We start from the raw sequence: 26,757 nt of genomic DNA, 5'->3' as shown, positions 1-26,757 counted from the left end.
CCGGTGACCCACACGCGTGACGCTCACGCGCGCTGTGATCCTGGCTTCCTCAAAAAAGGCGGAGGCGGCCTAGCTTTGGCCAAGTGGTCCAAGACGACACTCTCTGGGCTGGACTCTTTCTGCCTGAGCGTCTGATCCGAACGCCGTGCGGGCGGGGAGGAGGGGGCGGAGTCGGCCCCCAGGAAAGATTGCGGATTGGTGGGGAGGAGGAACGGGGGGCGGAGCCTTGGGGGGAAGGAAGACGCCGCATCTACCGTGTAAGCATCTTCGCTTCCTGCCGCAACAGCCGGCGACTGGAGTACCCCTTCGCTGTGCTCCGGGGCGGGCTCCCTGCACCTGAGCGGGGTGAAGCTGGGGTTGGGGTGGAGGGAGGCCGGCGGGGCCGGGGCGGGAGGCCCAGATAAAGGAGAGGCCTGGGGTGTGGCCAGCTGGAGCTGATAGTGGGAAGAAGGCCGGCTTGGGTGCTGTGCGGGCCAGAGCGGTGGGGGAAATCTGAGGTGAGGGCGAGAGATGGGGCTCCTTCGCTGGGCTGCGGCCGGGCAAGGAAAGGCCAAGAACCTGTCCCAAGCATTAGCTGGTCTTCCTAATTCCAGGCTGCCCTTTGTCTGGCGAGTGGAACCGGAGTCGCGTAGGGCACTTCTTGAAGAGGGTTCCTTGAAACATTTGAAGTTCCCTTGCACCTCTTTTAACTCTCATGCCCGAACTTATTTAGGAGGAGGAATGCCCACTCCTCTTCCCTTTGAGTGGACGAGCTCTGGTCCATGTGTCAGAGGTACATCATTAGGCTGGAAAAGAAAGTTCATAAGCTACAGAACTGGTAACAACCTTGGGCTTTCAAATATGCGTATATCTCCTTGAAAGCTTGTTTCTGCCATTAAAGGCGATTTTATTTCAACTCAAAGTGTTTTGGGGAGACTTGGTTTCCAAATTAGTACTTCCCTTTCTTAAAGAATGTTCTCAACAAAAGGATGAGAATGAAGTGGGTGGATACTTTTAGGAATATGGGGGTCTTCTGCCTAGTTTCGAGTTTGTTGTTATTAAGACATTCAAGAAATATGAAAAATGCTAGAATTCTGTATCAAGCAGAATTGGTTATTTCCGTATATCTGATGTGTATAATACGTTAAATTATTAAGATGTTAATTCCGTGCATTCATTTAGTAAAAATTAGTACAATGACAATACAGATAGTATTTTGGCATATTTGCAGTATTTTATTTCGGATTTATTTGAATCTCGTTTTCTGCCTCTCCAAAAGTCCTACTCTGTCATTATTCTTACAAAAAATATTCTTAGTTTCTTTTTCTTGAGTTTGGGCAGGTTGACTCCTCTGAGAGGCAAGACTAATTTTCTGGGAACTGCCTCTTTCTTTCTGGCAAGAGTAATATGGATCAGTTTTGGTATTCCTTTAGTATTTTTGTTGGCAAAAATTGAACAACAACAACAAAACTCTTTGTTGGTGGAAGCCAACACTACTAGTATTAAACTGTCCTGCATTATTGGATAAAATTTGAGTATTTTTAAAAAAAAAACTACTTAGAGATGACTAGGCTGATACTTGGATATTCTAACTAAATTTTTGATATTGGCTGATAGAGCAACTTATTTCCTACGTTTAATACCCCATAGCCTACTGATTAGCTTTACTAACAAGGTAATATGCATATACTACACTAACCTTGAAATGGAAAGAGGTGGAGTGCTGGTGATACATCAGAGGTCTTTGAGTAAGTAGATAAATACTTCTAATTACCTGTCAGGAAGGAGTACTAGTTTTTATAATAAGCAGTTATTGAGTTGTCAAAAAATTAGAGTTGTAATGTAGTTTTTTCACGATCCCAATATCATGTAATTATTATTGATAACTCCATGTGATTGTATTTATGTTGTAGAGACAATACTTGCTATATGTTAATATTGTAATTTTTTATCTTCATATCTCCAAAACCTAATAAAAGTTTCATGTTTAGTTGATCTTTAGAAGTAATTCAAGGTAATTCTAAGGCTCTTTATGCAGGTTTTTAACTCTGCTTCTGATATTACTTTTGTGAAAGTAGAATATAGGTTGTTTTCTGAGGCCTGAGGTTGCTATTGTCATCATGTCCTTCATCTCTAGTACTCTTTTAAAAAATACAGAACAAAAATTTGAGTTTGTACTTAATCAGTCACCATCTTATTTTCTAAGTCTTGAAGCTGGAATATGGAGTGTCATGATACTTTGGAAGGATTATTAACTACTTTCCCCAATAGAAGATGATATTAAAGACTTTTCCCTTTTTCCTTCCTCCTCCTCTTCTTTCACTTTTCCCCTCCTCCTCCTCTTCTTTCACTTTTCCCCCTTACTCTTTTTCTTTTCCTCCCTGCCCCAGCTTCTAATAAACATTTATTGCCAAAATTCTGTTTAAGTTAGTGGTTTCATTTGTGCTTTAATTAAAAGTCAATTAAATTATTAATAAAGCAAATTCTTGAGTAGCTAGAAAATAGCTTATAGGCTAGACTTGGAGGTCTGTGAAAAGCTACAAAAATAATTTCAATCTAAAGAATTTTGTGGTGAGATTAGATACAGGTTCCCAAACTATCTTTGTGACCTCCCCCCGAGGAAAGTTATTTTAGGTTCAGAGTACCTTGGTTGCCTTGAAGATAAAAATGTAATGAGGACTGCTTTATGTACCTTCCAGGATTGTAAAAATAAAATGAGATGGTGCATATGATTTCAGAGAAGCAAAGCATTTACAAGAGTGTAATGTCCTCTTTTTAAAAGTGTAAATTATATTAGAAACTAAAGCATTTTAATGACTAACTAGAGGTATGCATGGTTCTTCTGGTTGAAATATAACTCCGAATAGCAAAATATAAATTGGTGCTTTTTTGGTAAACTCTGATGTGGTTAGATTTACTGCTTTGGCTGAATTATGATTTTTGGTAATTTAGGGGAAAAAGCCCTTTAGGAAGATCTTTATCTTAATATTTATATAGAGTTAAATTAGTATTTACTAATATTAATATTAATATATTTATCTTAATATTTATATAGGGTTAAAGGGGAAAATAGCAAGTTCATGTTCCTGGAAGAAAACATGATGGAGCATAGCTTGTTGATTTGAATAGTTGTCAATATTCAAATAAGGTGTAACTTGAGCTAATTGTTGAGTTTATATAGAAATGTCATTAAAGGATGACTATTTTATTTCCTTTCTTTAGGTAGATAATTTTTTGTTATACTTTTAGAGGGAAAAGCTGAAATAAGTAAGATGGAGGAATTTATATGTTGGCATAAAACCAGTTTCCCTGTATAACTTTAAAAAACTATTAAATACCTTTTTTTCCCCAAAATTTTTACAGGTATGAAAATATTTTTCTTCTTTGCCTGCTCACATTTATGCCTTACCTGCAAATTTTTTAATTTAAAAATTTTAAAATGATTTTAATAGTAATGTTTGAAATTAGGTTGACCGACAGTTTTAGGTGTTGAGATTTGATTTAGACAGCAGCGTTTTTAAACCTTCACTTGAGTATGCTAAACTAAATTCACTGACTCTTTGGTTTTCATAGGTAAAAACTCTCACAGAATAGGATCTTCCAGATATATGCATATTGTTTGAAATTAACTTTTGGCTTCTGAAACAGTAACATTTTTTTTTTCTTTTGCAGACTCATGAAATGGCCACAGATGATAAGACTTCCCCAACACTGGACTCTGCTAATGATTTGCCTCGACCTCCTACCAGTCCTTCTCATCTTACACACTTTAAACCTTTGACTCCTGACCAGGATGAACCTTCTTTTAAATCAGCATATAGTTCTTTTGTAAATCTTTTTCGATTTAACAAAGGTAAGACTTACTCTTAAGCATCAGAAAACTTACAGTTTTGATTCTTTATAGTTCCCTTATTCAACTTTCATGTTGTATCTTTGTGAGAAAGTGAAATATTAACAAGGTGCTTTATTCATATATCACCAGATTTTTCTGCTTAAGAAGAAAAAGCTAGATTTCTTTTTTTTTTTTGGGTACTGTTGAACCCAGGGGTGCTTAACCACTGAACACATCCCCAGCCCTTTTTTATATTTTATTTAAAGACAGGGCAAGAGCTTGTCTTGCTGAGTTGCTTACAGCGTCACTAATTTCCTGAGGCTGGCTTTGAACTTGTGATCTTCCTGTGTCAGCCTCCTGAGCTGCTGGGATCAAAAATGTGTGCCATTGAGCCCAGCCTAGGTAGAATTTTTTCTTTAAATATTGTTTTTAGCTGTAGGTGGATACAACACCTTTATTTTGTTTAACTTGTTTTTATGTGGTGCTGAGGATCGAACCCAGTGCCTCACACGTGCGAGGCAAACACTTTATCACTGAGCCACAACCCCAGCCCCTCAGTAGAAATTTTAATAGTTCTAATTAAGTTTATTAATGGTTAGGTTTAAAGTACTGTAAAAACTTATTACATTTTTAAGATGATACTTTTTAAAAAATAAGCTTTAATTTTTAAAAAAGTTTTATTAGATTTATAGAAAAATTGGAAAGATAATGCAGAGCATTTATGTTTACCCCTACATTCAGTTTCTGCTCTTATTAACATCTTAGGTTAGTATTACTGCACTAATGTAAAGATTTTACAATTTTCACTAACTGCTGTATGTATTTTATTCAGAGTTTTTAAATTTTTACATAATGTCTTTTATAAGATTCCATCTAAGATATTATATTATGTAGACTCTTTATAAGATAATACTCTATTTATTTAGTAAACGTTTGTTGAGCAGCTACTATATTGGGTGCTGTTTCAATAGTACAAGGAATCTCTTCCATAAACACAGCAAAAATTTTGGGCCTTTGTGTAAAAAGCTTGCATTCTGTTTCCTCAAATTTCAAATGAAAAGTAAAACAGAAAATCACGTATACCAAGGGTGTGATTATTGGCTTATAATTTTGCTCTAGTCTTTGGATTTCTTTCTTTTAAAAAAATCCAAAAGCCTAATTTTAAATTATGCATGTAATATATACATACATATATATAAGTATATATATATATGTGTGTGTGTGTGTGTGTGTGTGTGTATATATATATATATATATATATATATATATATATAACTATATATTTGTCTGGAAAATTTCATGTTTTCTCTTTGCTGAATTCTTGTGTCTCAATTTTTCAAATAATGTCAACCTTTCTTTTGCTCTACAGAGAGAGGAGAAGGAAGCCAAGGAGAGCACCCTTCTCCCAGTGGAAGTTGGTCCAGCCCTCAGCTCCCTTCAAGGACACAATCAGTGAGGTCACCTGTTCCTTATAAAAAACAGCTTAATGAGGAACTTCATCGACGCTCTTCAGTGTTAGGTAAAACAGTGTTCTTATTTCATTCTTCTAAGATTTTTCCACGGTCATTGTGTTTCCCAAGTTATTTATTGACTTAACTTTCTTGTTGTTTGGAATAGTCAGGTACTCTCCAGAATAAATAAAACTATTACTTAGTTAGTGAAAGAATTTGTTGATATCTGAATAAAAGCTCTTAAACATGTCATTAAACTTTGATTTAGGCAAACAACAGACCTCTTGGCTGCTTTTTGATTAATTACTTGCTTGAGTTTCAGCAGAGAACAATTTGCAGCATCCCCAGGAGAACACAGGTTAGTTTCAGTCTTGTGAATGAATTCTGCGTCTGTATTTGGGTGCTAGTGAAATGTGATGTGCATGCCTCTGGCTGCAGAATTCTTCAACTCCATTGCTGGGCTGCCACTTGCTCTTGGCCTGTGTCCTTTGTGGGGTGCAAACTGTCAGTGTGGCTGTATAAGCTGAGCTCTTCTTGCCTGTTTATTCTCCATCCTGGTTTATTACACAGTCATCTCCTTCATTTTCATGCTCTTCTAATAAGTGCGTGCTAGGGATCAGTGAAGTGAAGAAACTAGAGAGAGTAAATATTTTATGCTTTATTTCTGTTAGCTTGCTAAACTCAGTAGAATGGTTTGCCCAACCATCTATCAAGGTGATAGAAGAAGGCAGTGGGAAGTGGTGTAATAGAGGCAAAGGGATACAGCGTTGAGAAATCAAGTGTCCCTGAATACCAGATCCTGTCGGCCCTGGCCAGTCTTCCCCATGAGAATGAATAGGTGAAAGCAATGGTGTTTGGCAGAAGGATATTTTATTGCTAGTTGAGATTTGGTTTAGTGGAAGAGGCAAGAGAAATCAAGTCAGAAGAAGTACTGCTTGAAGAACTGGACCAGAGCTGGCTGTGTCATCTTTATAGGACTTCTAAGGCAGTGAGCTTTAACCCCTGGTTAAGAATTGGAAGGTGGGCAAAGGAAGAGAAAGAAAGGAGCTCTCCTTTTATTTTAAAACATCTCCACTTTAACCTTTAACCTCAATAAGTTCTCCTTAGCTCTTATACCTGGCCCATGGCCAACAGCCTGTTTTTGTTGAGGGAGCCCTTCTGACTAAATAATATTGAATGAAGACATTATTGTCTGAAAATTTTAGCTACCACCTTTTCTTTGTAGAATTATTGAGTCTTAGTTTTTCAAAATACCACGCTTTCCTTAGCTACAGAAAGAAGAAAAGGAGACCAAGGAGAGCAGCAGTCTCCATTTTAAGCATAGGATTTCCTCACTTGTTCAGTTGAGGAGTTGGAGTAGAAACTCATCTTTTAGTAGTGACAGACTGCCTAACTTTGCCTGTGGTGTTATGATACAATTGAATTTAAATATTTTTAGATGGAGCTTCTAATGTCTCATTTGTTGCAGTTTCTATAGTAAAAAAAAATTTTTTTAAATATCTTTATTTTACTAATTTAGTTTTTTTATGTGGTGCTAAAGATCGAACCCAGTGTCCCACATGTGCCAGGCAAGCGCTGTACCACTGGGCTACAACCCCAGCCCCTCTACCTTTTCTTATTGTCTTTATTCTTGGATTCTACCTTAGATGCATTTGAACTTCAAAAGCCTGGGACTGTTTGGCCAAATAAGTTCCTTTCTTCACTAAAGGACTGTAATTATTATTATTATTTTTTTTCAAGCAGCAAAGAGGTGTTTATTGCAAACTAGCTCGGTCCTCCGCACGCACACACAGCAACTGGTGACACTGAGAGGCCCCGAGCCCAGGGTTTGCAGCATTTTTATACATTTTTTGGAGAGGGCAGGGACTTCACATACATTATAGCATCCCTTAGCAAATCATCACACACCGCGGGAAAATCAAATAACAACTCTAAAACATGATTAGCATATTCACTGGTGGGAACAAGTTAGGTAGGGGTGATTGGTCAGTACAAAAGGGGTATTCGTTTGAACTGATTGGTTTGAGCCAAGAGGGGTGTACGTGCTGAACTACATGGTTTCCCAACTTGTTATCAACCACCATAAACCACTGGGAGGGTCATCTGGCATCCCAGGTATTTCCCTGTCTCATGCTGATTGGTGGCTGCTAGGGGGCTGCTGTGGATCCCCACCTAGCCTGGCTGAGTCAGGGACACCTGGCACAGCAGATCTCTCCTGTTATTTGTAGATAAACAACTTAGCAGGGTGGGAATGTGCTTAGGAGTGCTCTGTGGGTTTTTCCGAGGACTAAGGTCATGTCCCTTCCTTGGACAGGCTTTGTTCTGAGGTAGAGGTTGGTTTTTCATTCCCCCTAAAGGACTGTAATTATGTACTGGCTTTCTGACCTTAGGAAAGTAATTTAATTTTCTGGTATCTGTTTTATAAGAGAAGCAGCTAAGATTATTTGCCTAAGAGCAAAGAGCTAGACCAGATTTTCTCAGTGTCTGTTCATCTTAATTCAAGGGCACTAGTGCTCATTCGTGGTTCCAGGAAGAGCCTCACTCATCCTTTTCCAGTGGATGATGTTATTAATACTATCTTGTATTTCTAAGTAGCTAAATGCAAGGGGCTTCACAGTTTGTTATTGCCGGTATGCGGAGCATTGCCATTGTAATTCTCACAGCTTTGTCTCCTTTTTCAACTTATAATTCATGGATAGTTGCTTTATATTTTGAGACTCATGAATAATTTGGTCTAATACTTACATTTTAGTACCACCTCTGAGGTATTACTAATGCTAAAATTAAGATAAAAAGTTTTCAAAGTGTTTAAAAATAAGTACAGTTTAGATACAGTGATTATTTCGTTAAATTGTTTTAGGTAATTCTTTGTAAATTTGGATTTAGATATCAACCTCTCATTTCTTTGTAATCTTTTATTTCCCACCCAACTAAAACAAAGCACACCTAATATAAATCTGGCAAATAGTGAGTTTGAGGCAGATTTTCCATTTTATTTTATTTTATTTTTTAATTATTATTATTTTGTTGTTGTTGTTGTTGATGGACCTTTATTTTATTTATCTGTTTGTGGTGCTCAGAATCGAGCTCAGTGCCTCATGCATGCTAGGCAAGTGCTTTACCACTGAGCTACAACCCCAGCCCCAGATTTTCCATTTTATAGTAGTTCCCATTATCTGCAGGGATATACTCTAAACCTCCCTTCTTTTCTGTACCAGTAGAGGCTTGAAACCACAGATAGTACCAGACCCTATGTTTTTTATCCCCATATGTACACATCTGTGATAAAGTTTAACTTGTAAATTAGGCATAGAAAGAGAGTAACAAAAATAACTATGACAATAAGTATATTAAAAATTATGTGATTGTTGTCTCTTTCTCTTGAAAGAATGAAGACAAATGTTAAAATTTTTAGACTGCAGTTGCCTTTGGTTACTTGAAACCTTGGAAAGTAACTGCAATCTGTTTAGGTTAGTGGGAGCTCCATGGGTTATTAGACTAGAGTGTTTAAGCTAATTGGATGTTCATCTTTTTTGTCAAATCACCTCCTATTCACCCTTAGATTTTGAAACAGCTGGAGTGTCTTAACTTTTTGTCACTATGACCAAAATATGATAGGAACAACTTTTAAGAAAAGTTTATTTTGGGTTCATGGTTTCAGAGGTTTCACTCCATAGTCAGCCAACTCCATTACACTGGGCCTGAGGCAAGGCACAATGTTAGAATAGAAGGAATGGTAGAGGAAAGCTGCTCAGCTCTTGGCAGTTAGGAAGTAGAGAGAGTGAGTAGCCAGGAACAAAATATAAGCCCTAAGGATATACCCCTACTGGCCTACTTCTTCCAGTCATGCCCCAGCTGCCTATAATTACCACCCAGTAATCCATTCAGATTATTAATCCATTAAATGGATTGATTCACTGATAAGATTATAGTGTCCATAGCCTAAACATTTCATCTCTGAATATTCGTGCATTAACTAATGTGAGTTTTTCAGGAACACCTCATATCAAAACCATAACACTGAGCCAGGAATAGAAACTGCAGTAGTTTTGGTCCACAAGAAAAGTACAGTTACCTACTGGTGGCACTTTTGGTGGGCATCTACCATTCTGGTTACAAAGCTAGAATCTGGGCTTGTTTTATTATAGATAGATTTGTGTTTAGTATTGCCATTTCAGTGAAACAGCTGGAGTGTCTTAACTTTTTGTCACTATGACCAAAATACCTGACAGGAACAACTTGTAAGAAAAGTTTATTTTGGGTTCATGGTTACAGAGGTGTCACACAGTCCATAGTCAGATAACTCATCTTTTTTGTCAGATCACCTCCTGTTCACCCCTAGGTTTTGAAACAGCTGGAGTGTCTTAACTTTTTGTCACTATGACCAAAATACCTGACCCTTTCAGTTTGGAACTACAGGGTTGGGTTGGGTGCAATAGAGAAGGATAGGACTAGAGTTTTAGCAATTCTCTGGCAGTTATAATATGCTTGGACATTTGTCAGATTTTATCATGGTCAAATCTACCCTCCTGGATTTTTTGAATTCTATCAGAATCTTTTTTTAAAAAATATATTTATTTTTTAGTTGTAGCTGGACACAATACCTTTATTTTATTTATTTTTATGTGGTGCTGAGGGTCAAACCCAGGGCCTTGCACATGCTCGCACATGCTCTACCGCTGAGCCACAACCCCAGCCCTTTATCAGAATCTTTAGGGGTGAATTATTTCTTTCTGATGATTAGCCCCAGAATTGAACCATTTGATCCTATTGCTTACCTATATGACTATAGAGACTAAGCTAAACTAACCACATTTTTTTAACCTAAATTCTTAACTTTAATGTGGTTTATTTTATCAGTTTTTTTTTTTGCTCCTTTTATGGCTAGTGTTTAACCCTCTGGAGTTGCTTTTTCTTCTGTTAAATGTCCAGCAGGTATTTATTATAGGTTGGGACCAAAGAGCAAAAGAAATCATTATTGAATTCTAACCATGTAGATGATGCTGCTGTTTTAGGCCTCCAAACCATCAGCTCAGATAGTTCTTGTCTTAGATAGCTCTTACTTGCTTGTGAAATAGTATTTTACATGGCAATAAGAAATACTTTCAACAGTCTGTTACCCTTATAAAGACCACCCTTAACTCTCAACCTATGTCACTGGTTGGGAGAATACAAGTAATAAAAGCACTTCACATCACATAGATGCAGTGTTTTATATAGACACAAGGAACCTTTAACAAGATTGCCTTTGTTCTTCTCTCTCTCTCTCTTTTTTTTTTTTTAATATGACTCAGATACAAGAAGGAAAGCAGAACCTACCTTTGGAGGTCATGATCCTCGTACAGCTGTTCAGCTTCGAAGCCTCAGCACAGTATTAAAACGTCTCAAAGAAATCATGGAGGGAAAAAGCCAGGTAATATTTAGATGCTTTGGAAGATTTCTTCTTACATACTTTTTGGGATCATACCATTCCCACTGAAAAATGACATAATATGATTTGAAAGAAAATGTATTTGTTAAGCTGGGTGTGGTGGTGCAGACCTGTAATACCAGAGGCTTGGGAGGCTGAGGCAGGAGAATCTTGAGTTCAAAGCCCGCCTCAGCAACTTAGTGAGACTCTGTCTCTAAATGAAATATAAGAAAGGGCTGGGGATGTGGTTCAGAGGTTGAGTGCCCCTGGGTTCAATCCCTGGTACCAAAAATAAAGAATAAAACGATAGTATATTTATTACTTATTTCAGTTGTGAAAACCACAATTTTTTTAACCTAAGTTCTTAACTTTAATGTGGTTTATTATATCAGTTTTTTTTTTTTTTCCTCCTTTTAAGGCTATGTTTTTAAAATAATTCTGTTTTAGTTTCAGGCCAGGATCTGTAGATATACCCCTATGATTCTTTTTAAGAAGCTTTATTATTTGTGTGAATAAATAGGGTCAAGTTTCCTTTTATTTTCATGTCTATTTGGTTATAATGGACATGAGGATAGCACCATAGTTTTTGAAAGACCATCTGTCATTGATTGTGCTATAAATCTTATCACAAAAATCATGTACACATTAGTGTATGCTAAGCTACTTTTTTCTGTTCCATATCTCCATTTTTTTTGTCCTTGCACCAGTACTATTTAAAATTATATAGCTTTTGAATAAGTCTTGATGGATGGTAATGTAAATCCTGTTTTATTCTTTAGGATTGTTCTTAGTCATTTTGATCTTTTGCATTTCTTATGAATTTTAGAATTAACTTCTCATTTCTGTAAAAAAAAAAATCTTCAAGGATTTTATTTGCCATTACAATATAAAAATCAGTATTTTCAAGAAGTCTTCACACTTTTTTATTGTTATAGGATAGTGATCTGAAGCAATACTGGATGCCAGATAGCCAATGTAAAGAGTGCTATGACTGTAGTGAAAAATTCACAACCTTTAGGCGCAGACACCATTGCCGACTATGTGGGCAGATTTTCTGCAGTCGTTGCTGTAATCAAGAAATCCCTGGAAAATTTATGGGCTATACAGGTAAATGCATTTTATTGACAGTATTACAATTTTTAAAGGTCATAAGTATAAAATAATTATAATACAGGACCAACAATAAGCCAATTTTTATTTTGGGCCTTGTGTGTAAGGCGTGGGGATGCAATAGTGAGGGCGACAGTGCTTCACAGTCAAGTGATAAAGTAGATGGAAAGTTAAAAAATAACTAGAATAAAAGACAGTGTATCATAGATACTAGCAGAAAGCTCTAGGGATGTTAAAAGTTATCAGACAAGATGGTTAGAGTAGATTTCTAATTTATATTATTATGAGAGTTCTTATTTTTAAAGTTTTTTCTTGACTTATATGACACTATGTTTTGGCAAATTGTATCTTACTCTTATTCTTCCATAAGGAACATAGTCAAATTTTAGCAATACTGAAAATTCAAGTTATTTGTTGAAACAGAAGAAAGCTGACAATGGTGTGTAGATTTACGCAGTGATTTGGAGTGGAAGGTGGACTGAAATTACTCAAGAAAATCCTCTTGACTTCTCGTTATTTTTGTTATTGTATAGATTTTCCTTTTGCTTTCATTCACTTGAAAAAAAAAAAAAAGAAACTAAAATTGCTACAGAGTTCATTATCTTTCATCCAGATTGACTAGAGCTTTTAAGAGATTTTCTTACCCCTAGTTTTTCCCTATCTTGAATTCATTTTTCATATTCAAGTCAGTATTTGTAGAATGCCAATTGATCATGTCAGGTTATTTCCCTGCTTAGTACTCTTAGGATAAATACCTTTTCAGAGTTACCATTACCCTTAGGATAAAATCTGTCTCATACGGTTAGGATTGATTTCTTTCCTTTTTATTGAGGCACTTAACCACTGAGCTGGATCCCTGGTCTTTTTTAATTTTGAAAGAGGGACTTGCTGAATTGCTGATGCTGGCCTTGAACTTGTGATCATCCTGCCTCAGCCTCCTGTGTCACTGGGATTTTAGGTGTGTGTTCCATGCCTGGCTGGCATTTTACTCTCTTAGGACTACCATAACAAAGTACAGGCTGAGTGGCTTAGAACAATACAAATTTATTGTCTTACAGTTCTGGAGGCCAGAAGCACCATAATAGAGGTTAAGGAATCAATGTATGGATTTTACCAGTTGCTGAATATGTCTATATCAATTATATATTCTAGAACTGATGAAATAACGACAGAATGGGCTTTGGGGACCCACTAAACTCACTGTCAGATGTACCTGAGCTAAAACTCCCATCAGTTGCCATGCCTCCCTAAGCCTCTGCTGTGACTGGTGAACAACAGTTATGTTTGAGTCCTTGGAATTAGTTTCAGTTTAGAGTTAGTGCTGGTAACCCCTGAAAAAGTTGGCTGTTTCCTTGCTTTAATTGTATAGTTACAGTATTCAAAGGCCATAAATCCCTTTGGCCCCGATACCTGAGGATCCAGTTATCCCAATTGCATTTGGTTTTCCTGGTTCAGTGGTAGCAGTAATTTCTTATCTAAATAGAAAAGCAATAGCAGCCAGAGCTCTTCAGGGATTCTGAGTGTCCCCTCACAAATTTATGTTTCATGGTTGTGCTGAAAGGTATATCTTTCAGGGATAAGGGAGCAGGTCTTATATGGCAAATCCACTCTATTTTATGTGTGTGACCAAGTATGATTTATTATGGACAAATCATAGAAAAAGGTTACTAATATCCATAGATAAATTCCTTAAGTCATATGTAAAGAGAGACTATTATTAAAAGTTTACTTTAGTTTTCTGTCAAATCAAACACTACTATCACTTACAACTAGATTTTTTTTATGCTTTCCAAGTGTTAGCACAATTAGCATTACTTTATAAATAATCAAATCATAACTAGGTCCCAGTGGTTGTGTCCACATCCAGATTATTCAGGTTATCAGGAAGAAAGTCTTTTATTTGCTTTAGCTTTTAGTTCCTGGTGATAGCTTCAAATACAACAGGTATGAGAAGCTTCTGCTTCCATAATTACGAGTGAGTATCTTGACCAAATAAACCCAGTAGCTGTTGAACAATGAATTGAGCTGTACTGAGTTCCTCTGCAGGTTTGGCTGTGTTAGCCAAACCAGTACACACCAATCCCTGTTTCATAATTGGCGTCAGGAAAAAACCCCCAAAAACCTGTTTTGGTTGATTGTAGAGGTACAAGGTCTAGGGTACTCCTCTGGTGATGTCTTTCTTGCTAGCAGAGCCCAAAGGTCATGCAGAGCATCACATAATAAGAGAGAGGGAGTGTGGTTATGTATGTGCAAAATTGACTCATTCATGTTTCCTAAGCTTATGTATTCCTTGCTCTGTAGTATATCAGGGAAGTTCAGGCATTTTATCTTCATTTTTAATATAAGCCACCTTTTAAAAGATTCATATTTTAGCCAGTCAACTAAATGGACTTAAGAGCTTCTTTTAACTTCTCAAGCTGCAAGATTAAATCTGGAATCTCTACTTAGTGGACCCATATCAGTAAATTCAACTTGGCAAATTTTCTATCCACTCTTATCCTATACCCTCAATAACCATCTCACACATTCCTTGGGTTTTTGTCTATATTAATTGGAAAAGTCATGTGGTTCTTCAGGTATACCGCATATATCCTCATTGGTCTTACTTTGTACCTTACCTTTAAGACCTGGCAGGACTTGACTATGGGATGGAGGTACTAGGAATAGATCTTGAGGGGAATTAGTAGTGTCTTGCAAGGCACCTAACTCTAGGGAGGCATTACAAATTCCTGAAGCAAAGCAGAGTTAATTTCAGATGACTTGGAAAGGCTACTTCCGACAGGAGGTTCAGATTTGGGGGTTCAATATCCTTAGCTTCTTTTGGCTTTTCCCATATATCTTCATTCTAATTTTCAGGATCCCATTTCTTCCTAATCAGTGTCCTCACTTTATTAGCAGACATACTGCAAGATTGGTAATTGAAGTTATGTGTTTGGTATTTTTTTTTTTTTAAACAACTGAAATTTGTTCTCCCATTTCTGCATTTCTGGGGGCCAAAAGCTTGGAGTCAAAGTGTTGGCAGTCTTGCTTCCTTCTGGAGGCTCCAAGGGAAAATTCATCCAGGTTTCTCTCCTATTTTCCGGTGGTTGCTGGCAGTTCTTCATGTTCTTTGGCTTGTGAACAGATCCATCTCTCCTGTCTCTGTCTTTGTTGTTATGTGTATTAATTCAAGCCACTTGTATTTTGAGAATTGGTTAGATATTCAGCAATCTTAGCACTGAGGCCATAGGAGATAAGGGATTCTTTCAGGGACGACAGAAACTTAATTAGTTCAGTTCTTGAACTGGGAATTTGAATCCTGAGGTTATTCTTTTATTTCTCTACTTTGTGTAGTGCAATTAGGAACAATAAGTTTATCTTAATATACTTATTAGTTTGACAAAAATGTTCAAAGATATTAAATACATAGTAACTCATAATCTTGCTTCTTATAAGTATTTGATTAGGAGTATCCATACATAGGTGATATTTTGCATGTTTGTATTGCTAAGCACACCATAGATTATCAATATTCTCTTTGCTGTTAGAAATAAAATCATTAGTGCCTTTCAGTCCAATCAGAGAACCAGTTCTAGAAACATAAAAGCCCATTCAGGAACCTTATCCTTAAAATTCTTTTCCTTTGGAACCATTCTTTTTACCAGTTTTAGTTATCTTTGTGTGTCTGGTGACCAAAATACCTGACAAAAACAATATAGAGGAGGGAAAGTTTATTTTGGCTCCTGGTTCCAGAAGTTTAATCCATGGTCAATTGAGTCCACTGCTCTGGGCCTGAGATGAGATGGAGCTTCATGGCAGAAGGGAGTGGTGGAGGAAAGCTGCTTAGTTCATGGTGGCAGAGAGGAAAGACATGAACCTAATGACCCACCTCCTTCAGCCACGTACAAGTTACCTACAGTTACCAGGTGGTCCATTTAAACTAGGCTAGACTGATCAGGTTACAGCTCTCACAATCCAGTCATTTCACCTCATTACTGCATTACTACAGGAGCTTCTGGGGGACATCTCATATTCAAACATAACAGTACCAAAATCTACATTAGTGAGAATTCTTTAAAGAAACAGAATGAATGGAGTTATACACACACACTGAGCAAATGAGTGAGAGAAGTTTATCTGTATTTTAAGGAATTGGCTCAAGTGATTTAATGATTGTGAAGGGCTGGCAAGTCTGAAATTCTCAAGGAGGCTAGCAGGCTGAAAACTCCTATAGGATTTCTGCCTTGCAGTATTTCCTTTTTATTCTGGAAACTTTAGTCTTACCTCCTCAGACCTTTAACTGATTGAATGAGACTCACTGCCTTATGGAGAATAATTTGCTTTACTTCAGTATTTGTAAATATTAATCATACTCCCTGCACCCCTCAACCCCAGATAACTGTTTAGATTATTTGACCAAACCCCTTGTCTAGCCAAGTTGACCTAAGCTTAACCATCACAAATGGGAATAATATATTTAGTGCACAATTGCACATTGAGACCCTGAATAAATGTAGAATACCTGGAACAATGTCTGGCACATATCAAAGGATCCATGAATATTAAGCAATTATTATGGTAATAGTAAAAGTAATATCTATGCATTCATCATGCAGCGTTTTAAAATTATATATGTCCATCATCTCCAGTAAACTGTGAGTTCTTTGGTGGCAGGACTGTGTCTCATCAGCCTTTATTTTTCCATCATATAATACACTTATATGTGTAGTGGCCTTTGCTGATGAATGTTCTAATGAAATGAAACTTTCCTGGTCAGGCTTGACTGCCTTTATTGGTTTGATAATTTTAGTTTTGAGAGCTGACTGGTTCAGGGAGATTTCCTTTAATAGTGTAAGAAACAAACCCGCTTTTGTAATGGTAAACTGTAGGTCTTTTAGGAAGGAAGTAATTTCACATCCTCACTGTAATTCTGCCTTGGTCAGTTAATGGTAATTATCCTAGTGCTTTGATTATCCTAGACTGGTGTTCACTTTGTTACTGTTTTCTGGGGTCCTGATTGAAGTGGATGCAGATCTATTTTTCTTAATAGTTTTAATCGATTTTATCTTTTAAATTGTGGTGACAGAAATTAGTATGTCAACAACTGACATTTTATTTTGATTAAGATACATGTGTTGCCCTACAACATTATGATGGCTACAACATCACCAGGTGATAAGAATTTTTCAAGGGCCAAAGCTACAGATAAGTGGTAGTATTCTTGCCTCAGAAGTGTGAGGCCCTGGGTTTGATCCGCAGCACTGCAGTTTAATAAAATTAAGTATTATATAATAGTAGTTTTAAAATAAAACAGAGGTATTATTATAGTTGGTGAAATTATGGCAAAAGCAATACAGTGAACGTTTAGAAATCTTTTCTGTCACTTCAGATTTTTAGTAGTAGTGGTAATAAATAATTAATGTAGAATTGTTAAATTACATGTAAAGTTAAATATAGTCTTGTGTTGCTTAATGATGGGTAAGTTCTGAGAAGTGCATCACTTAGGTGAGTTTGTCTTTGTGTGAACATTATGGAATATACTTAAACCAACCTGGATGGTGCTGGTTAGTAGATCCCTATGGCCCTTTTTTTTGGTAGGGTGGATTGGGTTTTTGGGGTCTTGCAGTTGCCCAGGCTGGTTTTGAACTTCTGGCCTCAGGTGTTCCTTCTATCTGAGCCTTCTGAGTATCAACATAGCTCCTTGAACAATTGAGAGACTGCTACTGATCCAACATGGTATACTGTTTTATGGTAAATTTTTTTATAAGTAAAAGGTTGTTCATTCTAAAATAATGATAAAGTGTAGAATCATAACGACATAAGTCAGTGACATAGTCATTTATCATCATTATCAACTTTTATGTACTATATGTGCTATGCTTTTATAAGATCTACAGAGTAGTAGATTTATTTATAACAGCTTCACAAACATTAGAAATGTGTTGCCCTACAACATTATGATGGCTACAACATCACCAGGTGATAAGAATTTTTCAAGGGCCAAAGCTACAGATAAGTGGTAGTATTCTTGCCTCAGAAGTGTGAGGCCCTGGGTTTGATCCGCAGCACTGCAGATGGGGAGAACAAAATGGAGTTTTTCGGCTCCATTATGTGACTATTATTGTATTATGTGATCTCATTAACCAAAACATTATGTGGCATATGACTATTTCACCTCCATTTTTAATACACCAAATTGTTACGGAATCACACAAAACAATGTTTTAGAAAAACAAGGTAGAAAATAATATTTTTGGGCAGGACTACATCCTAAAAAAAAAAAAATTTAGAAGTATTAAGTAATCTTGTTTGTTCTCCCAATTACATTTCATTTCTATTTTAACTTTTCGTTATAAGAATTTCAGCAAAGTTTATCTCAATATATCATATTGTGTTTAGGCCATTTTCTTAGTTTGTTTCAAAATTGTGTACCCTTCTAGAGGACACTCTTCAGGGCTTCATAATAGAAACTTTAATTTCCTCACTTGTTGCCTAGGGAAATTGTGTTGTTTACATTTACATTGGTTTATTTACTGTATTGAAATTTTTTCTGCTTGAAATTCCTACCTTTGATAGATCCCTTATTTCATTTTTACAATTTTGAAAAGATATCTTACAAACACAGTTTTCCAGTATTACTGGGTCAGATTTTCTTACCTTGTTATAAATATTTGAAGTAATTTGGACACTTGGATAAATTTATTATAGTGATGATTCTTAAAATATTTAACAGAGTCAGCTGAAGTATTTTACTTCTTTAAAAAAATTTGGGAGGCTGGGATTGTGGCTCAGTGGTAGAGGGCTTGGCTTGCACGGGCAGGACCCGGGTTTGATCCTCAGCACCACATAAAAAATAAAGGCATTGTGTTGTATCCATCTACACCTAAAAAATAAATATTTAAAAAAAATTTTTTTGAGGGGTAGTCTTTTAAGACTTAAAGACATTTCCCTGTTATTAGATTATTTGTTAACCCAAGGATTTAAAATATTTTAAATAATATAGTATTGCTACTTTTTACTCATTTTCCTTTTCTCTCTCTCTCTCTTTTTTTTTCCTCCCAGGAGACCTCCGGGCTTGTACCTATTGTAGAAAAATAGCCTTAAGTTACGCTCATTCCACAGACAGTAATTCCATTGGGGAAGATTTGAATGCTCTTTCAGATTCTGCTTGCTCTGTGTCTGTACTTGATCCCAGTGAACCCCGAACACCTGTTGGGAGTAGAAAAGCCAGCCGTAACATATTCTTAGAGGATGATTTGGCCTGGCAAAGGTACTGTCACTTGAATATAATTTTATTTAAACTTGAGAAATACTAAGTTTCTTGACTTATAAGTGCTTTTGGTTGACTTTTATTCTTTGAATTGTTTCAAATTCACCATTTTCTCCTTTCTCCTTGGTTCACTTCCAGCAGGATCATAGATGTTTATGGGTAGTGAGGTTATTGACCAATTAGAGTATAATCTCCTTAAGATGAGAGACTATATCTTTATTGTTCACTCACTGTTTTACTGTTGGCACCAAGAATAGCACATGGCATGTATATAAACTTCATGATATTTGATGAATAGGCAACAGAAGTCACTGAGATTAATAATTCCTAATGAAATCTTTTTATGGATAATACTCATGAGATTTGTATTCATATTTCTAAATGAAATTAGATTTTTTTTTCCTTCCAAAGGTACATTTCCTGTCTTTCTGCAGGTCTAAATGGACTGGTAGTAGGGGAAGTGACTTGGAAGTTACTTAGAATTGTTTGAATTAGTGTCCTAGGTTCATCAGTTTCTGATTGCTTTCTCTAGCAACATAATTTTCTTAAGCATAATACCAAATCTGACCATATCAAAGAGCTTGGAGTTTTAACCAACACTTTTCTGATGCGATGTTTTCTCAGTTACATCTTAAGGAAGTGAGGAATTTTATTGTACATTATATTTAAAAAAATAAAAAAATGAACCACTTACCACTATAGTTGAACATGTGTGAATCTTAGGGACATAATATAAAATGGAAAAGATGTGTCATATAATCGTACATCCACAAACCTTTCATTTATGTAAACTTCAGAAGTATACAAAATAAATTATGCTGGGACCATAGGTACTTTGGAATCAGTGATAGTGTTCTTTTTTCTTAAATTACTTGATGAATCTTTTGATGTTTGTAGTATCATGATTCTTTATATCTTACATACCTATTATAAATTTAAAAAATTGATTCTATATTTAATAATATAGTACAAAGTGTAGAAAGTCTTCAATTCTTGCTTATTTTAATTACTAATATCTTTTAATTGTGTATGATCTGGCTATAAATTTTATAAAACAAACCAGGTATGATAGCTTCCTGAGAGGTGTTTGATAGATATCAAAGGTAGAATAATAGTTTTAGACTTTGTGCTAATTATTTAATATTCATTCTCTTTTATTCATTATACCTCTTTGGTAGGCACTATTTTTTCCTTTTGACAGATGCAGATGCTGAAGTTCAAAAAGATTAAATAATGAATTTGGTCACACAGCTAGTAAGAGGTGGAACCTGCTCTTAGACCTAGGTTTGCTTCTTATTTTGCTATTCCAGTGGGCTGTGGGGACAGAGTAAAGTTTTGGAACTCATATTTCCCAAATCATTTCCATCTATATATATGTGATTTGGGAAGTTATCATGTAAGTCACTGATCCAATTAATTTCATTATTTTATTATTATTTTTGGGGGGTGTACTTGGGATTGAACTCAGGGGCACATGGCCACTGAATCACATCCCCAGCCCTATTTTTTTATTTTATTTAGAGGCAGGGTTGCACTGAATTGCTTAGCTTCTCGCTATTGCTGAGGCTGGCTTTTAACTCACAGTCCTCCTGTCTCAGCCTCCTGAGTTGCTGGGATTACCGGCATGCACCACCGTGTTTGGCTGTTGGTGTTCTTAATGTTTGGTATACTTAAAAAACTTTATCATTCTTTTGACATTTGATATGATAATCACACACAGTTTTCACCTTAATCCAAGCAAGTGCAAAAGTGACCCATAATCCCCCAATTTCAGGGGAAAAGATTTAATTTGCTTTTAAATGTTAAAGCATCTCATTAGAATTGGGTTTGCCTTTTACTGTTCCAAGCGATCTCAATATTTTCCTATTTTCTTTATAGTTTGATTCATCCAGACTCCTCCAACACTGCTCTTTCAACAAGACTTGTATCTGTTCAGGAGGATGCTGGGAAATCCCCCGCTCGAAATAGGTAAATGCTAAATGGAAACACTGTATTCTGTGTCTGTTTTTTATTTCCTGTCATTGTAATAACAACAAGCATTAAAAAAGGTGATTGCTTGTTATAATCCCAGCTCTAAAAGCTGAATTAAACTATCATTTTCTTTTTGTTGGTCAGCTCTTGCTTTCATTCTTTGAGTAGCTCTTTCCAGTATTCATCAGTGACTTAAGATATTGGGACCTACACCATCCTCTGTCTTCTAGTTTAGTAAAAAGACCTGAAGGATGTGAGAGAATGATGTGAGAGAACGAAACCTTGTGGACCTTTTGTGTAAGAGTGTACCAAAAAAACAAGAATGACAAGTTCCCAGCAACTAATAAGAAACAATCCTGTGAGTCTGAAGTAGATCAGTTTTATAGTTAATTGTCAGGACTTTTACTCTGAATGAGATGGGGAGAGTGTTTTTTTCTTGAATTTTTAATTGTTTTAAAAAACTTTCAAACTTGCAGAAGATTTGCAAGAATAAGAAAATAAGTATCCATATATTCATTAAGATTTACTTATTTGTTTTTGCGTATTCTGTCATTTTACACATGCACATACATTTTTTTCCTGAACCATTTGAGAGTATGTTTCACACATTGTTATCTTTTATTTCTTTAGTTCATCAGATTTATTTTACATGGTAGTTTTAGGCTGATAACAAAATTGAGGAGAAAGTACAGAGGCCCTTTTCCATTGTTCTCCATATGCTCAACCCTTCACTACTGTGAATATCTGGGACCATGGTGGTATATTTATTATAGTATATTTATTATAGAACCTACACTGACACATTGTCATCCAAAGTCTGTAGTTTCCATTAAGGTCTACTCTTGGTATTGTAGGTTGTATGGATTTGGACAAATGCAAAATGACATGTATCTACCATTGTAGTATACAGAGTAGTAGTTTCACTGCCTTAAAAATCTGCTGTGTTTTGTCAGTTCATCCCTCCCTCTAACCCATGATAATCATTGATTTTTTTAATTGTCTCCATAGTTTTCCTTTTTGCCAGAATTATATACACAGAATGTATGTAGATTTTTAAGATTGGCTTCTTTCACTTGGTAATGGGCATTAAAGTTTTCACTATATCTTTTATGACTTGATATTTTTAGTGCAGAATAATGTTCTAATGTTCCATTGTCCAGTTGTATAGTATCTGTTTACCTACTGAAGGGCATCTTGATTGCTTCCAAGTTTTAGCAATTGAAAGAGTAAGATTACTATAAATACCTGTGTACAAGTAATTTTCACTTTATTCAGATAAATACCAAGGAGCTTGATTGCTTGATCATTTGGTAAGAACATGATTAATTTTTGTACGATATTTTCGAACTGTTCTCTAAAGTGTCTATATCATTTTTCATTCCTACCAGGAATGAAATGAGTTTCTCTTGCTCCACATGATACCAGCATTGGTGTTTCCAGTGTTTTGGATTTGGGCCAATGTTATAGATGTATATTGGTATCTCATTATTGTTTTAATTTGCCATTTCTTAATGACATATGATGTTGAACATCTTTTTTATCTGCCTTCTTGTGGTTTGTATATCTTCTTTGGTGAGATGTCAAAGTCTTTTGCCCATCTGTAATCAGTTTGTTTATTTTCTCATTGTTGAGTTTTAAAAAATTTTGTTTTATTTTATTTTTTTTAAATACAGCAAAAAACTTTATTGTTTTTAAATTCTCATTGTTAATTAAAAATTTTTTTTTTTTTTTTGGCATTACTCACATTGAACATTGACTCCTGAGGTGCCTTCCTGCTGAGTTACATCATCAGCCCCCATGCCCATTGTTTTTCCATTTTTTATTTTGAGACAGTCTCACTAACGTGTGATCCTCCTGCCTCAGCCTCCTGTGTTGGTGGAATTAGAGGCATGTACTACCACACCTAGCATATTGTTGTGTTTTAGATAATAGTCCTTTATCAGATGTGTCTTTTGCAAATATTCTCTCCCAGTGTATGGCTTGTCTTTTCATTTTCTTGACATTGTCTTTTGCAGAGCAGAAGAATTTAATGAAGTCCAGATGATCAATTATTTCTCTCATGCACTGTAACTTGAGTGTCATATTTTTAAACTCATTACCATATCCAGGATCATATAGATTTTCTCTTATGTTATTTTCTAGGAGTTTTGCCTTTTACAATTATGTCTATGATCCATTTTGAGTTAATTTGTGAAGGGTATCAGTTCTTTTCTAGATTTATTTTTTTTAAATATGTGGATGGACAGTTGAGTTTTCAGATTGAAAACTTATTTGAAAAGATTAATTGCTCCTTTGTATTACTTTTATTCCTTTGTCAAAGGTCAGTTGACAATTTATGTGAGTCTATTCCTGGGCTCTTTTATGTTTTGTTGACCTATTTGGCTATTCTTTTACCAATACCATTGTCTTGATTATTGTGACTTTATAGTAAATCTTAAAGTCAGGTTGTATCAGTTCCCCAACTTTTTCTCCTTTTATAGTGTGTTGACTATTTGGGGTGTTTTGCCGCCTCTTATATTCTTTAGAGTTACTTTTTTGATGTCTACAAAGTGACTTGCTGGTTTTTGATTGGTATTGCAATGAATCAGATCAAGTTTGGAGAAACTGACATCTTGACAATATTGAGTTTTCCTATTCATGAAATATCTGTTTATTCTTTAATTTATTTTATTCATGTGTTGTAGTTTTCCTCATTTAGATTTCATACAAGTTTTGTTAAACATTCTTGCACTGATAATTCCAACATTTGTGCCGTACCCAATTTTTTCTCATATTTGTTCTATATCTCCAAACTGGGTTTTTTTTTTTTTTGCCTTTTAGTATGCCTTCTGGGTTGATAACTAGACATGATGTAGTAGGTGAAAGAAACTGCAGTAAATAGGCCTTTCTTTAGTCATGTAATGATAAGGCATGGATGAGGGGAAGTATCTTCAGACTCCTTTGGTTAAGTCTCAGTTTTTTGGTGAGCCTGTGCCATGGGACTATAAACTTTTTAAGTACTTCCCTATCCCTCTGTCCTTGTCACCCCTCCTTTGCCCTCCTTAGGTGGGACAGGATGGTTGGAAGAGGCTAGAGTTGTGTATTTCTCTTCCCCCACATGGATGGTTTAGAGGGGGCTGGTATTGGGTATTTCTCTTCCCCTGGGGAGGGGGGAGTGTTTAGCTCTGCTATTTTACTAGGTTAGCCTCTAATAAAATAGTTTCTTCTCGGGGAAGGCCTTATTAAAAAGATCTGTCATATTCAAAATTGTATTTTTTTTCTCCCTGCTGGTGGGGAGCTGGAGGGCCTTTTTCTTTGACATTCACCACGAGGACCTGGTAGCACTCCTGAAAATGAAACTCACAAATACATGCCCCACTCCCCAATACTTGGCCCACCTAGAGTTTTCAGGCTTATTTACACTGAGCTGTCTGTAATTTGCCAATTATAGTTCAGGTTTTTCTACCTAAAATGAGTTGTTTTTCAGGGAGGTTTCTACTTGTGAGTTTCTGCTCCAGTAAATTGTTATTCTCTGTACGTACCTGTCTCATTTTTATGATTGGAGTAGCAGTTTGTCCTGTGATCTCATTTGTCTGACAGATCTATGAAGAATTGCTGACTTTTCAGTTTTTTTAGCTTTTTGGTTGTTGGGACAGAGTAAAAATTTCTAAGATTTTTACATGTCAGGCCAGAAACAGGAAGTCTTATTTTTTACTTATTAATATTTAAATGTGTTCCCTTAGAACAAAAAATTAAGGTCCCTTACATAATCATGTATAAATTCTGGAAATTATAATGGTAAGAAATTTCTGTCATCTAATGTGTTGTATGTATTCTGTTTTTACCAATGTTCCTAATAATGATCTTTGTATACATTTTGAGTATAGACATAATGACATTTGCTAGTCAATTGAATGTAGGCCACAACAGGAAGAGAATTCAAAGATGACTCAGGTTTTTGACTTGAGCAATTGCAATCGCCATTAATTGAGATGGAGGAAGACAGGGAGTGACAGTTTGATTTTATTTATTTATTTTGGTACTGGGGATTGAACCCAGGGGTGCTTTACCACTGAGCAACATTCCTAGCCCTTTTTATTTTGAGACATGGTCTCACTAAATTGCTGAGGCTGACCTTGGACTTGTGATCTTTCTGCCTTAGCCTCTGGAGTTGCTGGAATTATAGGCATGTGCCACAATGCCTGACTAACAGTTCTGACTAACAGGTGTCAAGCTGAATTAGACACCTTCTAGAGATCCAAGAAAGATGTCAAATAGACAGTTGGATATATGAGTCCAGAATTTAGGGAAGAGGTACAGGCTGGAAATATAAACTTGAGTGTCATTATTATGTGAATGGTATTTAAGGTTATAAACCTGGATGGGGATCGTCAGCAGAGTGAGTGTGAAAAGAGGAGATAGGACCAAGGACTGAGATTGGGGAAGTGAAGAGGACCCAATAAAGAAGGAGATGGAGAGGCCAGTGAGGCGAGAGGAACACCAGACCAGGTGTATTTGCCTTACTAGAAAAGTGAAGAAAGGTTTTCAAGGAGTTAAAATGCTGAAATGTTAAGTAAGATGAGTTAAAGTATACTAGGTAATTTCAGTGGGTTGGTTGGGGTTTAAAATAGGATGGAGGAATAATTGGAAATGGGAGTTTTGCTATAAAGAGAAGGAAGGAAATATAGCAGAGGGATGTGGAAAGTTTTAAAAAAATAAGATAAATTGTAATATTCTTTTGGGCATGTACTCAAAGAGATAGCTGTGTTTATAATATATCTTCATGTGTTTTGAAGTAATTCTAAGTTTGATGAAGGTCTTTAGGAGAGATGTAATTTATTCAATGAGTGGCAGCCCTTATGCTTATAATTTTCATCAGCATTCTTGCCACTAGCATATTCATTAGTGCTTTTGACAACAAAATTAACTAATTTGCTTTTTTCTTACTGCCACTGTAATAGCATACATGCAGGATGGTTAGAACATAGACAAAGCAGAATGCATGAACTAATGCTCCAACTGGAAGAGAGATTTTAATTGAGTAAGACATAGTGGCAATCTTTGAACTAAAAGAATATGCCAAGAAATGAATAGCTGATTATTTTTAAAAATATTGCTTAAAGGTTATTTGATATATTAATCATTAATAGTGACTTTCTGCTAAATCTCTGAATAATTTCTTAAATTATTTAAAAATATTTTAAAATCTTTATATTAGAAAGAAGATGGTTTTCATTTGAGACCTAGTTTCTTTTTTTGGTGGGGGTGGGTACCAGGGATTGAACTCAGGGGCACTCAACCACTAAGTCACATTCCCAGCCCTATTTTTTGTATTTTATTTGGAGACTGGGTCTACACTGAGTTGTTTAGCACCTCACTTTTTGCTGAGGCTGGCTTTGAACTCACGATCCTCCTGTCTTAGCCTCCTGAGCTGCTGGGATTACAGGAGTGTGCCACTGTACCCGGCTGAAACCTAATTTTGAATGGCAGCCCTCATTCTTATTAGCTGAGTTGCCCTAAAATTAACTAAAGTTCTGATTCTGGCTTTCATTATCTATAACAAGGAACTATAAATACCTACTCTACAGAATACAGTGAGGATTAAATAAGGGGGGTGTGTGTGTGTTGCCCTAATGAATGGGTTACATAGTATCTAACACAGAGATGCTTCTGCCTTTTATCCTTTGTTTGGAAGCTAAAATTTGGTTTCATTTTTCCTAGGTAGAAGCAAAGTAAATTTTTAGCTACATAATTTTTTTTTAAATAGCTTGCTTGA

At 36.0% G+C, this 26,757-nt stretch overlaps 1 protein-coding gene across 8 annotated transcripts in view; it reads left to right on the top strand.

Moving 5' to 3' along the window:
- The first annotated feature begins 227 nt into the window (after window positions 1–227).
- The window catches only part of Pikfyve (phosphoinositide kinase, FYVE-type zinc finger containing), an 82,393-nt gene continuing 55,863 nt past the window's right edge, over window positions 228–26,757 (top strand). For 6 of the 8 annotated variants that reach the window (XM_071618851.1, XM_071618849.1, XM_071618850.1 and 3 more), the window contains exons 1-7: window positions 412–497; window positions 3,652–3,832; window positions 5,181–5,330; window positions 10,557–10,675; window positions 11,608–11,779; window positions 18,824–19,031; window positions 20,910–20,999. In XM_071618851.1, coding sequence (XP_071474952.1) covers window positions 3,661–3,832; window positions 5,181–5,330; window positions 10,557–10,675; window positions 11,608–11,779; window positions 18,824–19,031; window positions 20,910–20,999 — 911 coding nt within the window. In that variant the 5' untranslated portion in view covers window positions 412–497; window positions 3,652–3,660. The other 2 variants (XM_071618847.1, XM_071618848.1) reach the window with 2 other exon arrangements.

This window comes from Marmota flaviventris, chromosome 11, assembly GCF_047511675.1.
Source record: "Marmota flaviventris isolate mMarFla1 chromosome 11, mMarFla1.hap1, whole genome shotgun sequence".
Taxonomy (NCBI): domain Eukaryota; kingdom Metazoa; phylum Chordata; class Mammalia; order Rodentia; family Sciuridae; genus Marmota; species Marmota flaviventris.
Note: the sequence above shows the minus strand (reverse complement) of the source record. Positions and strands in the feature narration are given on the sequence as shown.